Source organism: Porites lutea, chromosome 2 (genome assembly GCF_958299795.1).
Source record: "Porites lutea chromosome 2, jaPorLute2.1, whole genome shotgun sequence".
Lineage (NCBI taxonomy): Eukaryota > Metazoa > Cnidaria > Anthozoa > Scleractinia > Poritidae > Porites > Porites lutea.
In genome coordinates this window covers 4,114,968-4,130,615 of record NC_133202.1, presented here as the reverse complement: position 1 = coordinate 4,130,615, position 15,648 = coordinate 4,114,968, and the positions used below count along the sequence as shown (strand labels likewise).

Here is a 15,648-nt window from a genome sequence, read left to right as displayed (position 1 = left end):
CGATGTTTCAGCTGAGGAACGGCAGGGTTGACCAATGTACTATTACACTGTTTATCTTACAAAGTTATCTGCTATGGCATAAATTGACTGCAAAATTAAGTTCTTAACATTTAAATGGTTTAAACACCTGTCGACTCCTCCATCCCCAGTTTCCCTGACGTGTTCAGCCATTTCCTGATCAGTACCTTGACTGTTTGTCTCAACTGACACTGAAATGTGTCTGTACTTCCAACAATCTGTCGAAATTATCAGCAGTAAAATAATGTTAGTAATGTTTTACATAGAATAATAATATATTGCACATATTTCTTCAACCAAGCACCTTAAGCTTGTCACAGAAAATGGACAAAGAGATTGTGCAGAACCCCTTTTAAAATGTTATGCTAACAAAATCAAGCTAAAAACATGTGAGCTTTCAGAATCAATAATACCCTTCTTATTCTGGCACAGAATAAAATATGGTTGTTTTTATCAACAGTAAAAGTTTGTTTGTTAGTCTCCACTTCACCACCTTTCATGTTGGCAGCATTTGTTAACATTAGTTTCTAAATTCAACATAAAAGATAGCACATTGTGCATCTCTACATGGAAGTTTTGCTCTCCGTTTTGATCAAAGTTTCAAGTTAGAAATTATCCATTACAAACCTTGATCTGGACAGAAGAGCACTGGATCAGACACTGCAGTGAGTCTTACATAAAGATGGTGAGTTAAGTCACAGAGACATTGTAAGGCACTATGGACAATACTAGTGTCATCATCTATAGGAATCTTGCTTTGTAAAAGCTCCAAGAGAGACTAAAGTGAACAAAACAATCAAACAAGCAGGTTATTCTTTTGCCTTTATGAAATGCTTGATCACCATGTTGGAAATAATCATCACAGTCCATCTCTAATATACATGTAAGTGCCCAATTTGAAGTCGGATGAAGAAAGATTTAATTGGAGAAAACCCCTTTTTCCAACTGGCCATGTAAACTTCTCTATACTACTTTCTTGCACCCTACAATTAAGGCTCTATATACCTCAGCTGGTTGGTCACATGTACATTTTGTTTCTTGATGTATTACTTCCATGAGTGATAATGTTGTGGGTAACATTCATTCTCAGGCAGTGGTGGATCCAGGGGAGGGGTCTGGGGACCCCGTTCCCCCCGCTTATTTTTACACCAAACTGAGGCCCAAAAGGCTGAAAAAAAGTTTTTTTGAAAACTGGGTACCCCTTATCTCAGGTTGTGGATGGCAACCCACCCCCCCCCCCCCCCCACCCCTCATCTGAAGGTCTGGATACGCCACTGTCAGGTTAAACCACAAGTCAGCTTATAGTATAGGCTACCATGAAGGTTATTGACTCTCTCAAGAAGCTACGTGTACCCCTAACAGGTTGAATGTTGTTTAAACCTGAGACAACATTTTTACAATGTAATACCAATGGTAGTTACACTGCAAAGTCCTAACTGTCATGTAGAGGCTATGTAGTTGCATTAGAAAAGATGTAATAAAGCATGTCATATAAAAAAATAAATTTAACCAATTGTCTCACTTAAGTAGAAGGTGGATGCCTGGGATACCCAGGGGCTTCCACTGTGATCAGAATACTGCCCCCATGGGTGGCAAATCCCCACAACCCAGCCATGAGTCCCCATTCCAGGCACCTGTCACACTGATGAAACAGTGGAAGGAAGAAAAATAAGGGATGGGAGGAGGGGAAGACGCTAAAGCAACCGCTCCATAGACCGCTGGACAAACACTCAACAAAGAACTCAAAAATCCTAGTAGTGACAAAGCTACCACGTACCATGTGAGCCTGCACTTATGGGATTGACTGCTGGATGCCCACCAAGCTTGTGAACCACTTGACTGCTAAGCTCATGAACCAATTGACCACGAATTTTGTGGTGGTTAACTTATTAAAATTTAATAACATTTAACCAAATAAATAATATTATTGTATTTTACCTGAAGCACATTTGGTCTGTGCAGGAATATTTCAGCAGGAAAATCTTTGAACAGCACATTTCTAAGAAACTCACAGGACTTAGACACCAGAGAAAAACTGCGACTCTGTAGGCGGCTCGCTGTCACTGACAGAATATGTCTGTCACTAGCTGACAAAGAGAGCCAAGGAACAAATGTCAGGCTTGACTTGCTGTCACTAAAGCTCATTCCTGCAAATAAAATGACAGCTTGTGTGTACAGATTTTTAAGTAGTAAGGTGGGAACTTACCTTTTGTAAAACTTAGACCATTGAAGGCATTACAGACAAAGAAGCAGTACTGTGAAAGAAGATGGCAAAGGAGGTTGCTGTTTAGGCAGCAGGACTAACTCAGTCAGTAGAGCCTTTGACTACAGAGCGGGATGTTACAGATTTGATCCCAAGGAATGGAACAATACCCACAGTCTTAAAACAACTAAGAGACAAAGGTTCTACCTTCACCCTGCAAACAGCTAGGCCTTCTCATGGCTCAGATGACCACATAAAATGGTAGTCCTGTCTTTAGTGGGAAAGGCAAAAATAGTGTCCTTAAGTGTGAACAATTAGACTGATACTTGGCTAATATATCGACATTTACGGTGACCGACACTTGACCAATTTCTCGGTCGACACCCTCTATAATTATAACACAAGATCCCACATAAGAGCTAAATTCTAAATAAATAACTGTGTACTGCTTACTTGAAGACGTTTCAGTACTATGGCTCATTTTCACAGAAGAAACCAGACTACTTTGAGTTGTATCATGACCTTCTCTTTCCTCAAAGAATCCTCTAACAGGACTTGTCCCACGAGCAGGGTGGAAACCATCTCCAAAAGGTGCCAGCTGTGCACTTGAGGATGTTGACTTTGTCTGCAATATCTTCTCTCTTTGCCCAGTGTTTGAAAAGCCTGAAAATAAAAGTTAGTTTTTAAGGCCTCATACTGTATCAGCATGAAACCATTGGTCCAACTTTGATTTTAAACTTGACAAATAGTGAAAACTGAAACAGGTGTGCCTTCCCATAAAACTACTTTGTTGATGCAAAGTATGATGGGCAAAAAGGGAAACCATTTTAGTCACAATGCAAATTGATTCAAATGTATTATTATTTATGTTACAAAAGGTGCAAGGGACACGGTTCCAACTGGGTAAACATGGGTAGTTTAGGTCTAAATGATGTTAATCAAAAATGCTAAAAATAATCTTTTCTCATTATTTTAACCCATTTTAGTTTTAATGATCTGTGGGTAGATTTTGTCATTTATGCGCAAGAGTAGCCTGCTTTGCAGATGTAATCTAACCCGAGCTATAAAGTCTGTGAAGCAGTGCCATGATCCTTGTTGTAGGCCCCCAATGGATTCAACAAATTATCGAAAGTACGTTTCAAATTTCCCCTCAGTCTGATTGGCAAATCAACAACAGCTTTTTAAACAGACCAACCATGTAGCATACTCTCATGCTGGTGCAAAGCTGGAGATGCGGGACAAGGGTTTTGCTGCTGGCATGAAGTCAGACTTACCAAGAGGTTTGGTTTTGTCTCTGGCACAGGCTAGCTCAAGAGTAGATTCCTTTAGAAAACTGTGTTCTTTTTTTTAGTAGAATAATATAATTTTTTGAAAAATTAAAAATAATACAGAAAAAGGAACTCAACACTCCCTGTACCGGAAGACTGCTGATGATCATTCTTGACAGAGTTTTCATGATCCTTGTATAAACACAACTGATCTTGATCTGCTGCATCCTTTTGCGGCAAGCTGAGCAGCTGATGGATCACATTATCAACATTCTTGTACAATTCAGGATCAATATCTTGTCTCAAGTGTGACAGAAACTCTATTGCACCAATACTCAGCAAACCTTCTGCACCAGAGACAGGCTGAAATAACAGTATGTAAGTCTTAGAACGGTGTATAATAGAACAAATAATACCAGGTTACTACGGCTGTACATAAAAGTGCTTCATATAATGAGCAAATTATAATAATATTGAACTCTCCAATTTATAGCCTGCAGGGAGGGGGTCAATTTTGTAATAATAATAATCTAAATTACAACAGAAATGAAGGCAGTAATGGGAGCATTAGGAATGGCTTTCCAAGGAACTTCCATTTACCTTTGAACATCATTGGTAAGCCACTTTTCTCATATGTAAGAAATGTCTTCACTATCTTAGCCAACTTCCTACAATGATGATGATGATGATGATGATGATGATGATGATATGACATGGCAGTAATGAAAACAATCATTGTCCCATTCCTAATAAATTAATTTCTGATGTAGTCAGTTCCTACATATATTCCACTTACCTTGGACAAAGTCTCTAGAATGCTTAAAACCTCCTTCTTTAGTGGAGGGTTAGGGAAGTTAAACCATTGCAATAGATTTATCAACAGCTGCCTTTCATGAACCAGATCTGCTGCACACACCAGCTTGTGGTCTAACTTAAACAAAATGTTCTTCAGTGCTCTCACACGAATTTCTTGCACATTATGACCTGCAGGTGTAGTTGTACAGATATTATGGAACTTTAGATTTGACTATGAGTACACGATTAAGTATGAGTATGAGTTTTCGAACCCGCTCCTGTGCTTAAGATAAGTAATTATCTTATCACAGCAATCTTACCCCTTGCGAGTTTTTATGGTCTAGTGACATGAGCGACGCTGAAGAAAGGGCACAGAATTCTAGAGACATAACCAGCTCAAAGTGCTGGTCAAATTTAACCTTAAAATGCTATGCAAACACATTTGTGAAAGTTGAAGCACAGATAGATCTGAAAGGGTATTCTTACTCAAAGCTTTATTGCAAGAAACTATGTAACCAGAATCGTATGGCAAATACAGTTAGCATTACAAGAAGAACAGCTTTATGCTGAATGCAGGCTCAGATTAAAAAACCTCTATTTATCAGGACTACTTTGTATTTGACCATTTATTTTTGTAAAACTTAGGTTTAAAACATATGCTGATATCTCAAACATTTTTAAACCTACAAGAAAATAAATAACATTTTCTTAAAGTTCAACCATTCTTTATTAAGGATGCCAAAAATCATAGAAATCAGTTAAATACTTCCTGCTGAAAAACGCAATTCAAAAACATAACCAACAGGAATATAAATAGGTTCAGGCCACCTTAAGGTCATTACTCTATTAAAGGTGACGGCTAAGTGCGGTAACATTACATGACATAGATCATAAAGGTGTGCCTGGAGTACATGTATAAAACATGTACGTCATTCGTCATTTGTGCATGTTCAGCTGTCTACGCCTGTGGTCAGCTGTAGTTCACACATTCACCATTTGCACATAGACCATAATGTGCCTTGTTTACCCCCACAAATTTTGCAAAACTATTGTCTTGGATTTCTCTTGAGACAACTGTAATACCCAGGAGAAATTGGAAACAATGGTTATGCAAAATTTTGGGGGGTAAACAAGGTGCATTATGGTCTATGTGAAAGTCCACCACCTATTCACTAACAATAGCCACCCATCCCCTCGTCACTTTGTCAGACACCCCCTAACTAATGTTGTTGTTGTTATCATCGTCATTTTTTAGGCCGTCGATGTTTATACCTTAGTGCAACACGCTCGAGGACGTGTGTTTGCTACCAAAGATAAATTACCACAGTAGTGACAAGTATCAAAGAAAAATACAAATTGAAACACGCTTTTACTCACCGAGTTTGGCGATAAACGGCTGAAGCGCCACACAGTTCGGTGGTAAGATTGCTTGCCCTTTCTCAATTCCATTGTCCATGATTGCCAGTTTCTCTGAGAACTATCATCGGTATTTCCTTCAATATCATTTTTCTTTGCTACAGCGAGTAACTAAGAAATCTTTGAACAAAATTTTACAGCTTATTCTAGGAAAACTTTGCGCAAAACTTCGAAAATGGCGCTCGATGTGCGCCACTAGTCAGCGGTTTAGATGACCTTGCATTGCATCATGGGTGATAGTGACGCAAAATTCGCCGGCCATATTGGAAAAGTTTTCAAAGTCTGCGTACAAATATAATTCTGGCGTGATTTTTCTCTTCCAGGATGTTTTCCTCTAAATGTATATCGCCTGGTTTTTCAAGGTTTCTATCCGCCAGTACTGCTCACATTGCCCATTCTTTGAAGGGTACTCCCGCCGTAATAATTCCGGCTGTTGAGACGGTCCAGAGTCCGCCGGCTACGCTCACCAACCACTCGGTATCAAAACTTTTACCCACTGGCAATATGATCGCCACCACGAAACATTTTGGTAAGTCGAAAAAGAGATTTTCTTCTGCTTTGAATATCGAAGAAGGTCCCTTGTTAGTTTTGTGTCGGATTGCCTTCATCGAAGGATTTTGGCGATGTAAACTTTAAACTTACGTAATTTGTTTAATATTAAGACTTTGGCCGTTTTTATGAGCTTGAGCAAGTGCTTAAGTTTTAGGATATGACATCTCTCAGCAATATGTGGGGGAAGGAAGAGATAGGGACAGATAGTATGCACATTTGTGCAGGGTAACTTCATTCACACGATCTAAGGTCTTGAATTTGAATCCAGCCTGCATACTGTACAAGTTATACTGAAGACCTTCGTGTGCATGGATCTCACTGCCTTTGGCTTAAAGCAAAATGCTTTGTTACATTACTTTCTGTATAGCCCACAGTAACTTATACTGAAACACAGGCAAACTGGTTGTAGTGCAGAATACCCTACACTTCCTCCTTCATACCCTAAACATTCTATGGTAGCCAGGAAGGGGTAATTATTAACCTTACTGACACAACAGATACAACCAAGCTTTTTTCTTTCACTCCTCCCTTAACACCATTGTAAAGTTTTTGTTCAATGAAATATGAAACCACATTTTTTTCTTTCATTTTAGGAAAGACTCAAGTCAGATTCAGCCACACAGATGTTTCCATGCCTGACTTTAATGCTTATAGAAGAGAATCCTCTATGGACCCTACCAAGCCGAACACTACAGAAATTAGCAGGCGCGCATTCACTTATCTCATGGTAGCTGGAATGGGTGTCACTGGTGTACATATTGGAAAGAATGTGGTCATTGACTTTCTTTCCACAATGAGTGCCTCAGCTGATGTCTTGGCTATGGCCAAAATTGAAGTCGATCTTACAACCATTCCTGAAGGTAAGGGTGGTAGAGAAAAAGAGAGCGGAGCTGTTGCATAACCTTAGGTGTTAGCTTGGGTCACCCAGTTAAGGATATCAAGTACATCTTAGAGCCAAAATTAAATTAATGTTTCACAAGAATTATTATACATTGTACTCACTATCTGTCTTCTCATTGGCTAAGAGCCTACAGTTAATTTTGGAAATCAGCACAACCTATGGATTAGTCAGTTACCTGCTAGCAGATAACTGACTAATCTGTAGGTTGCACGGGCAATGAATGATTTCCAGCTTCCAGCGCAAAGTGAGTTCCGTGCGAAGCTGTGTTTGTCGTTATTTTCTTGAAGACAATGTATAATAAAACAATATTTTATATTTGGTATTTTGTGATATCCTATGTAATCTAGGTCTCGGTGAGTGTTATCAGCCTTTTCCTTCGGCTCGGCTGATAACACTTACCTTGACATTGATTATTCCGGATATCACAAAAATCTCATCCAGTTATAAATTGTTTATAATTTTGACAGTGTGTAGTCAAATATAGTAAAGGAGATAGCTATACATTCAACTCTGCTTTAACAGACTCCCTTATAAGGTGGGCATCTCCCTAAAAACAACACCTTTAAAGTTGGTCCCTGCCTTTATTTCATCATGTAATTTGACCTGGCCGACAGCTGTCTATGATGGACACTTAACACTGGTTCACAATGGAGTCTCTCTATGATATAGTTGGCTACATGTATATGAGCCCGACACCTCCCCAAAAGGCAAACCAAAGTTCCTTGGTCATTTTTTCTTACTCTCTATAACAGGGACTCCAGTCTAAGATAGACACCTAATGCCAGTTTCAGTGGTGTATGCTGTAAGAGAGTTGACAGTCTGTATATCTGATGAAGCATTTCGCTTGTTTAGTTAATCGATAGCCAGGACATAGATGACCTAGACTGATAACATTTCACCCTTAATTTAACCAATATACCTGTCTTAAAGTTAACTGTCTACCTCTCTTCCTACCCATGACATAACTATGCAAACGAGAATGGTGAAATTCAGTTCTCTGAGACTCTTGTGCTTGAGGTTCAATAGTTTGACTTAAAGAACATGCTTTTAGCAACAAATATTTACTGGAAATATTCCCTCTTATTCATTCAGGCAAAAACATGGTGTTCAAATGGCGTGGAAAGCCCTTGTTTGTGCGCCGGCGGACTGCTGATGAAATTGAGGATGTTCGCAGTGTTGATACTGCCAGTTTACGCGATCCAGAAGATGACGCAGTTCGAGTGATAAAAGATGAGTGGCTTGTTCTGATAGGGGTTTGCACCCATCTTGGTTGTGTTCCTATTGCCAATGCTGGTGAGTACGGAGGTTACTATTGTCCCTGTCATGGATCTCACTATGATGCCTCTGGAAGGATCAGGAAGGGACCTGCACCATGGAATCTGGAGGTAAGAAAGATCTCTGAAATATAGTTGAACCTTTCCACAACGGCCGCCTTGGAGACAAAAGAAAGTGGCCATTGTAGAGAGGTGGCCAATGTAGAGAGTCAATGTATAGGCTCTATGCCATAAAAAGTGGCTGCTGTAGAGAGGTGGTGGTTGCAAAGGTGGCCTTTAGTGGAGGTTCGACTGTAATGATAAGGCCTACTAAGTCATTAAAATGTAATAATTATAATGAAATGCAAAGAAGGTCATCCCAGTCAAAGGCACAAGATTATTTCTTTTTTAATCTTTCCTGGCTATATTTCGGACCAATTCAATGACCAGCTCCCAGTTGGGTTGCAAGCTCTTTGGTTAGACACTGCACCAGTATTGCATAGGTCAGGGTTTGAATCCCAGCAAGCTTTTTTTTTTTTTCAGGCTTTCTAGTCGTGACTGCATAAATTGCATCTTTACTGTGGTGATCTTCTGTGCATTTATTTTTTTATTCTGTGGTTCCACATTTCCATCATTCCAAGTTTCTGTAAGTTGTGTGCGTTGCAAAGCCTTTTAGTCACTTCCTTTCATTGATGTTTTCCGAACATTTGGCTACCATTTCATTTCCTTGTGTGTTTTATCAATACGTTGTCATAAGCATTTGCAAGAATACATGTAAAAATGCTTTACCCTTTCCAGGTAAAATTTAGGGCCTATTATTTAAATGGAGTTTAGCCCCTGTTTAACAAAACTGCATTCTAAGCCATTTTCAGTTTGCCCCACGCTTTTATCCAAGCACCATTTTTTATAAACAATTTGAATAAAGATTATAGCGTAGTCTGAAAAACCACTTATTTTCTTAAATTAACCCCTTAACAAGAGGATCTGAAGGTCCAATGATTTCTTAAACCGCGGCCTAAGTTAGACTTCGTTTAAGTAACTGACTCTTAGAGTTCACGATCGTGATTTTAAAGGGGATCAAGTCAATTCAAAGTTATAAAATATCCAAAAGTTTTACTTTGGCAAAACGGAAAAACATCAAAAAGGTACCTGTTAACATTATAAAGTATTAAGGATGGCTTAGGATGGGTTGAAATGGTTTACAAACAGGAAACTATTTCCATAGAAACTTAGCAATATGACATCATTCCTTTAACAGTGTTTTTTTTTTTTTTTTTCTCATTCAATTCTTTTGGTTTCTCCTTTCAGGTTCCTGAGCATAGTTTCCTTGATGAGAATACATTGATTGTTGGATAACATTCAACTGCAGCAAAACAGCCAAACTAAAATTTACTAACAAGTTTCAACAAGAAGAAAGCAATCATTATTGTACAGTGGAAGTGATCATTTTTGGTACCGAGAACTTGACGAACATGATAGACAAATCTTGCTTTTGGAAATTATTAAAACGTTTGCATATCCCTTCTCTGTATCAGGTGTGGAGGCATAGTAGAGATTGGTTGGTATATTCTTGCCAGCTTTCACTGGATTTGTCTTGAGCTATGACATGCATTATTTTAAATAAAATAGACTAAGTGTATAAACTTTGTCATTCCTTTGCTTTAAGGTCAGGTTACACCTTGACATGTTAATTTGAAAATCTTGACTAGTTTTCCCTTGACAGGGTAAAAAAACTTGTAATATAGCCTCTAAGTGTTACTTCTCTCATGCAGCTCCCTCGTTTCATAACTCAGTCACTACAGAATTATCGACCTATCACTTTACAGTTTACTGAACTTGGACTACAAAATAGGTCCCGCAGTTACCAAAGAGACATTGTTAAGGATGTATTAATAAGGAAATTTTGGAACAAAATGGGCAAAACAATATTACCGGCGTAGAATCAACTGACAATCGAAGGCTTTCTACATGACGCTAGGATTATATGGTCCTGTACTCGAAGTACTTTACAACTTTGCAGTTTCGGTGAGCCAATTAACCAATGGGTTAGAGTTGTTTCTTTTTTCACTCACTTGGAAGTGCTGCTTTGAATACTGAACAGTTTCTCGATGCGGGCAGAAAAACTTTCAAGCTGGCAGGCACCCATCAATCGGCTGGCGGATTCCCAATATTGGGCTCTGGATTCTCAATAAGCTCTGATTTAAAAGATGTGGAGAAATTGGCCTCAGATACAGTTAACCCTCGGCTAACAACTTCCAACATTGTTGGGAGTTGTTGCGTCCGTTTGCACCTAGCTAAGAGTTTGACCGGTTTTAAACTTTGCGCAACAACACGCAACAACGTGCAGGAGGATGCGCAAACGGACGCAACAACGACGGTGACGGATACGCAAAACGTCACTCTAAAAGTCAAGTCGCGCTGCTTCAAACTTTATCACGCTTATTCCATCTCGTTCAATTCGTCGTTTTCCCGAGTAGAATTCTAAAAGACTGTATCGAACTTGAGGAAAAGAAAAAGAAAGTCATGGTCTTCCGTTCACGTCCTCAACAAAACGTGAAAATAGGCATTTTCTCGTCGTAGTCGTTGACTTCCGGAAAGCATTTGATTTGATTGACCTTCATGCTGTGGCGCGCAAGCTCTCCTCCTATGATATTCCCAGGTCGATTTCGTGTTGGATCATAGACTTTTTAATGGTCCGTAAGCAAAGGATAAAGCTGAGCCGCGATTGCTTCTCGGAGTGGGAAGCTGTTCCTGCAGGGGTCCCACAGGGGACGAAACTGGGCCCCTGGCTGTTCCTTATCATGATAAATGATCTTTCTGTAGCAGACACAACTCTTTGGAAATACGTCGATGACACCACTCTTGTCGAATCAGTATCGAAGAACGAGACTAGCTACATGCAGTTAAGCGTAGATGAACTTGTACGACAGTCGGAAGCTGACGGTTTCCAACTCAACGAGTCTAAATGTAAAAAACTGAGAATATTATTCTCTAGATCAGGAAGTTCTGTAGATCATATCACTATCAATGATAAGCAAATCGAAGTTGTCTCGTCCGCAAAGCTGTTAGGAGTGGTAGTTTCGGACAACCTCAAGTGGAACGCGCATGTAGAATCTATATGCAAAAAGGCTGCGACGCGCCTGTACTTCCTAAAACAGCTAAAGCGCGCTAAAGTTCCACCCAAGTATATGCTACTTTTCTATACAACATGTATACGCCCTGTATTAGAATATGCGTGCCCAGTTTTTCATCATTCTTTGCCGCAATATCTGTCTAATGAAATGGAAAGGTTGCAAAAGCGCGCGTTGCGGATAATACAACCCGACTTATCCTATGCTGAGGCTCTAGTAGCTCTAGACATCACGTCACTGTACGAGAGGAGAAAGACCTTGAGTAATGCTCTATTTGACCAAATTGTAAGGGACCAAAGCCAACAAGCTCCATGATCTGCTGCCGCCACGCAACGAGTCCACTTATTGCACCCGTAGCCAGAGATACTTCAAACTACCGCTTTGTAAGACAAATAGGTTTAAAAACACTTTTATTATGGCGATCAGTTATAACAGTTTTAGTAGTAATCTTATTTATTAGTATTTTGGTGTTGATACTTCTCATTTTGTAGCGGAGCTCTCGCGCGCGCGAAGCGCGCGCAGCGGAGCACCATGGGTAACAAAATTTGGTAAACTATCCATCCGAGAAAATTTGGTTATGAGGTAGCGTACGCCCTCCAGCTCACCCGTATACACACTTCATGTAAGCCGATGTGAAAGGTTACAATAGATCTTGCACAACTTGACTAGCCTGACAGTTATGTAAGCCATCCGTATGAGTACGATTAGATTGACAGCTGTCAAAATCAGACATCCGCTGACAATCATCACATGACCATCTCGCGGGCTCAGATGAAAGACCAGTCTGAGCGAATTTCTCGCCTCGAATTCATCTTGAAAAAGAGCAAACACCGGGAAGCCGGCTTAAAACATAAATAAGATTATGCTAACCTGACTCATGATTTTCAGAGACAGTTTACTCTCAATACTTGTCTTCGTGAATGAAAATTATTGTCTCTGTACATGTTTCACCGAATTATATTTATTTTCTTGATTGTTAGTAGTCCCTCTCGCAATTTTTATCGTTTGCTGTGAAGTATTTTGAAAGTTATTTTTAAGACAGATCCATCTTATCCTTTAAGTTTAGTTTTTGTTTCATTAAGTCTTGTTTTTGTCCACGTACTGTTTTCCTGTTTTGATCTTTTGTTTTTACTTGTATTTGAAGTTATGCTTAGCTCGCGAATTGACTTATTGCCATATTAGGAATGTTACAGGTGATCGTGTTTGTGGTGTTAGAGCTGACCTTCGTTATTTGGTACTTATCAGTTGCGGCTGTGCGTGGGCTAGTCTATTCCCTGATAATAGTAAACCTGTTGCAATGTTAGCGATAAGATTATACAATGGAAACTCTTCCGGTCAGCTAACCCAAACATGTCCAGCTTTGGCTATTAAAACCGCTACTATACTTGAACTAGTTAGTAGAGTAGAAGTAAAGAAGTTGGTTGAACCGAGAAACTTGCTGTGTAAGGAGAAGTTGTAAGAAGATTACGAAGAATAAAGGCAAGATGTAAATCAGATTCCTGGTACCTCGTCGTGTAGCGAGCGAGTTGCTCAAACTCACCCCCAAACTTTGCACCGGCTGTTTCCAGTCGAACATAAACATCGCATGCAGGAATACTCAAAACGCCGCGCGTAAATATCACTCGCTTTTAAAGATTACACATAACAAAACCATAAAAAGTTTTATAAATAAAGGGAAATAAAACCTAAACATAACAAAATCTCTATCATGTTGAAGCGTAAATGGTAACTCTATTAATCGCACTGCAAATTTGGTGCCTGTCAAAAGTCAGAACCTGTCCGGCTGGCCGAAAAAGTGATTTTGGGAATTTTTTTATCATTTTCACTAAAAGCCGATAATTATTACCCTGCATATCACATAGGACCAGATTTTTCTAACTGAAAAGTCCCGGCATTATGAAATTCTCTTCATGAAAACGTTTTCTAATGTGGTCAATGCCATAATTTGTTGCGCACAGGAAGCGCGTTCTTTGATCGTCCTGGATATTGAATGAGTGCAATTTGTCTTGCAACATTGTGAAAAACTGCAGAATTATAGGTTTAAATGAGGCAAAAAAGAACAAATTCTGTCCGAGGTCTGTATGATAAAAAAGGGGCCTCATAGTACTGTTTACCTGAAACGTGATGAGAAAAAGTATGTTTAAAAGGCTGGTTCACACGACACCAGATTCGTCGCCAAGATTTACTTGTAAAGTAAACTTGTCGAACACAAAAAATCCGGCCTGATTTTTTATTTTGGCCTCCCTTTTAGACAGAGGAATGCAACGTGTAAATTGGCTGCCACCAAGGACTATCGTGGCGCGTGTGTTTCTTAAAATTATATTTCGGGGTTGTCCAATTATCCATAGTCTCTCAAACGGAGCAATGTTGGAGAGACTGGTGAATGCCACATTATGATGCGACCGCAAATGCAAATACAATATGTTTTCCAGGCCTAATCTAATGTGATCGAACATGACTTTTTTTTTTGGTTGTAAAAATAAGACTATTAACTCGATGTAAAATTTGTTTCACTTTTGCATGCCGCTGTCAAATTATTTTTTCTCTAAAATCACTTTGCCTTTGCCTCAAAAGTCACATGAATGTGCCCTGATCTGTGGATTACAAGTTTATTGTTTGATTTAAATTATGAATTTATTAACGGGAGCTTTGCTTTTAATTAGCCCTGGCTAAATCTATATATTATAGTAGTTATCATATATTTCTAGATAATGTTTAGTTCCATTATGTAAAGTAAGTCACGTTCAGCCGGCCCGGGGCCTGCAATGATTTTACTTCTTAATAAAGCTATCTATCTATCTACAGAGTCAGTCTGATACACTTCCTTCCACTTTGCTTGCTTTATGTTTTTAAAATAATGAGGAAACAGGCAAATACAAACACCAAAAACCGATTCCAAGATTTCCTCATTTTAGATCTTCAGTACAAAACGTGCTTTTATTTATGTCCCTGTTTGAAACGACTTTCGCAACAATTTGCTATCCAGTTTTTTTGGTCCTTAAATTTACGAATGCCGTTTTAACTTTGCGGGGAAAGGAACACTTGATTCACACTTTTCTGAGTTCCGAAAAAACAGAAGACGAGACTATTCAAATAAGACTGATGGAGCTGCAGCACTTTGTAGTGATTAACAGCGGATGTTTGTCTTTAGTTTTTACATTCTAGCAACAGTGCAATTACGTTTTGTGTTGTCCAAGGCTAAATGTAATAAATATCTAACAGGGACATCACATCACTCATATCCTAATAAAGTTAAGATTGAGTTGGCGTTTTAATTACCAAAACTAAACACCTTTGTGTCAGTTTGCGCAGCCAGGAAATTCATGATTATGATTTGAACTGACAACAGTCTGTCCATTTTAAAATAAGTAATAAAAAATAAAATGCATATTTATTTATGTAAACGAAATTGATTGTTATTTTACTAAAAGAAACTTTTGTTTTAGGAACATCGTTGTTTGCTTAGAATCTCAAATAGAACGAATGGAAAATTATAGGCAATAAATCATCAACATTGCCGCTTTTAGGATAAAACGAATAACCAAAATTAAAGAAAAATTCAAAAAACTGCCGCCGCAAACATATAACTCGTGCGCTCTGTTTTTATATATAATGAAAAGTGGCCTGTAAAGTTGTCAGTCATCATAATTGCCTTGAACGCCATTTATCTTCCGATAGGAAAAGCTTTTATTTTTTCAGCTGTTGCTATTATTATAAGCAGAAGTATATAAGTATAATTTTCAAGTCAGTTCTCGCGTATAAGTAACCTTCATTCAAACTCAGCTCTGTACTGTTCTTCATGCAGCCAGATAACAGCATTAACAACAACAACAAATATTATAAAATAAATAAACAATTTTACTAACATGGTTGATAAGGAGAAGTTGTTGTGTTCCACTTAATTTTTTCACGTCATCGTTGCCACTATACTGAATTTTAATTCTGAAGTTAATGAAAATTTCCTTGTTTTGTTTTATCGCTGGCGGCTACTTACCTGGCTGATGTTTGCTGTCTAAGTAGTTGAAGGACAAGCTGACCGTTAAGCCGTTAAACGGTAGCGATAGGAGACAAAAACATCATAATTTTATCATCCTAAGAATCTTCATTTTTA

General features: G+C 38.7%; 2 protein-coding genes across 2 annotated transcripts in view; one reads left to right on the top strand and one right to left on the bottom strand.

The window, feature by feature from the left end:
- Positions 1–5,877, bottom strand: part of LOC140925171 (rotatin-like) — a 30,473-nt gene extending 24,596 nt beyond the window's left edge. Inside the window, exons 1-7 of the mRNA XM_073375127.1 lie at positions 5,662–5,877; positions 4,286–4,473; positions 3,600–3,852; positions 2,675–2,884; positions 1,957–2,165; positions 646–796; positions 128–236 (exon numbers count right to left, since the gene is read on the bottom strand). Of these exons, the coding sequence (XP_073231228.1) occupies positions 128–236; positions 646–796; positions 1,957–2,165; positions 2,675–2,884; positions 3,600–3,852; positions 4,286–4,473; positions 5,662–5,740 (1,199 nt within the window). The 5' untranslated portion in view covers positions 5,741–5,877. The remainder of the gene's footprint in view (positions 1–127; positions 237–645; positions 797–1,956; positions 2,166–2,674; positions 2,885–3,599; positions 3,853–4,285; positions 4,474–5,661) is intronic.
- A 112-nt stretch (positions 5,878–5,989) lies between these two features.
- LOC140927460 (uncharacterized) lies at positions 5,990–10,049 on the top strand. Its single transcript, XM_073377118.1, has 4 exons — positions 5,990–6,229; positions 6,846–7,112; positions 8,246–8,538; positions 9,715–10,049. The coding sequence occupies exons 1-4, from the start codon at positions 6,025–6,027 to the stop codon at positions 9,760–9,762; spliced, it is 813 nt and encodes a 270-aa protein (XP_073233219.1). The 5' UTR covers positions 5,990–6,024; the 3' UTR covers positions 9,763–10,049.
- Positions 10,050–15,648: the final 5,599 nt, after the last annotated feature.

What these genes read in the sequence shown, in the direction of transcription:
- LOC140927460 (XM_073377118.1), top strand. Translation starts at nt 6,025, where the DNA reads ATGTTTTCCTCTAAATGTATATCGCCTGGTTTTTCAAGGTTTCTATCC. An exon ending in TCTTACAACCATTCCTGAAG is followed by an intron (nt 7,113 to 8,245) that starts GTAAGGGTGGTA and finishes TTATTCATTCAG; the next exon opens with GCAAAAACATGGTGTTCAAA. An exon ending in CTGCACCATGGAATCTGGAG is followed by an intron (nt 8,539 to 9,714) that starts GTAAGAAAGATC and finishes TTCTCCTTTCAG; the next exon opens with GTTCCTGAGCATAGTTTCCT.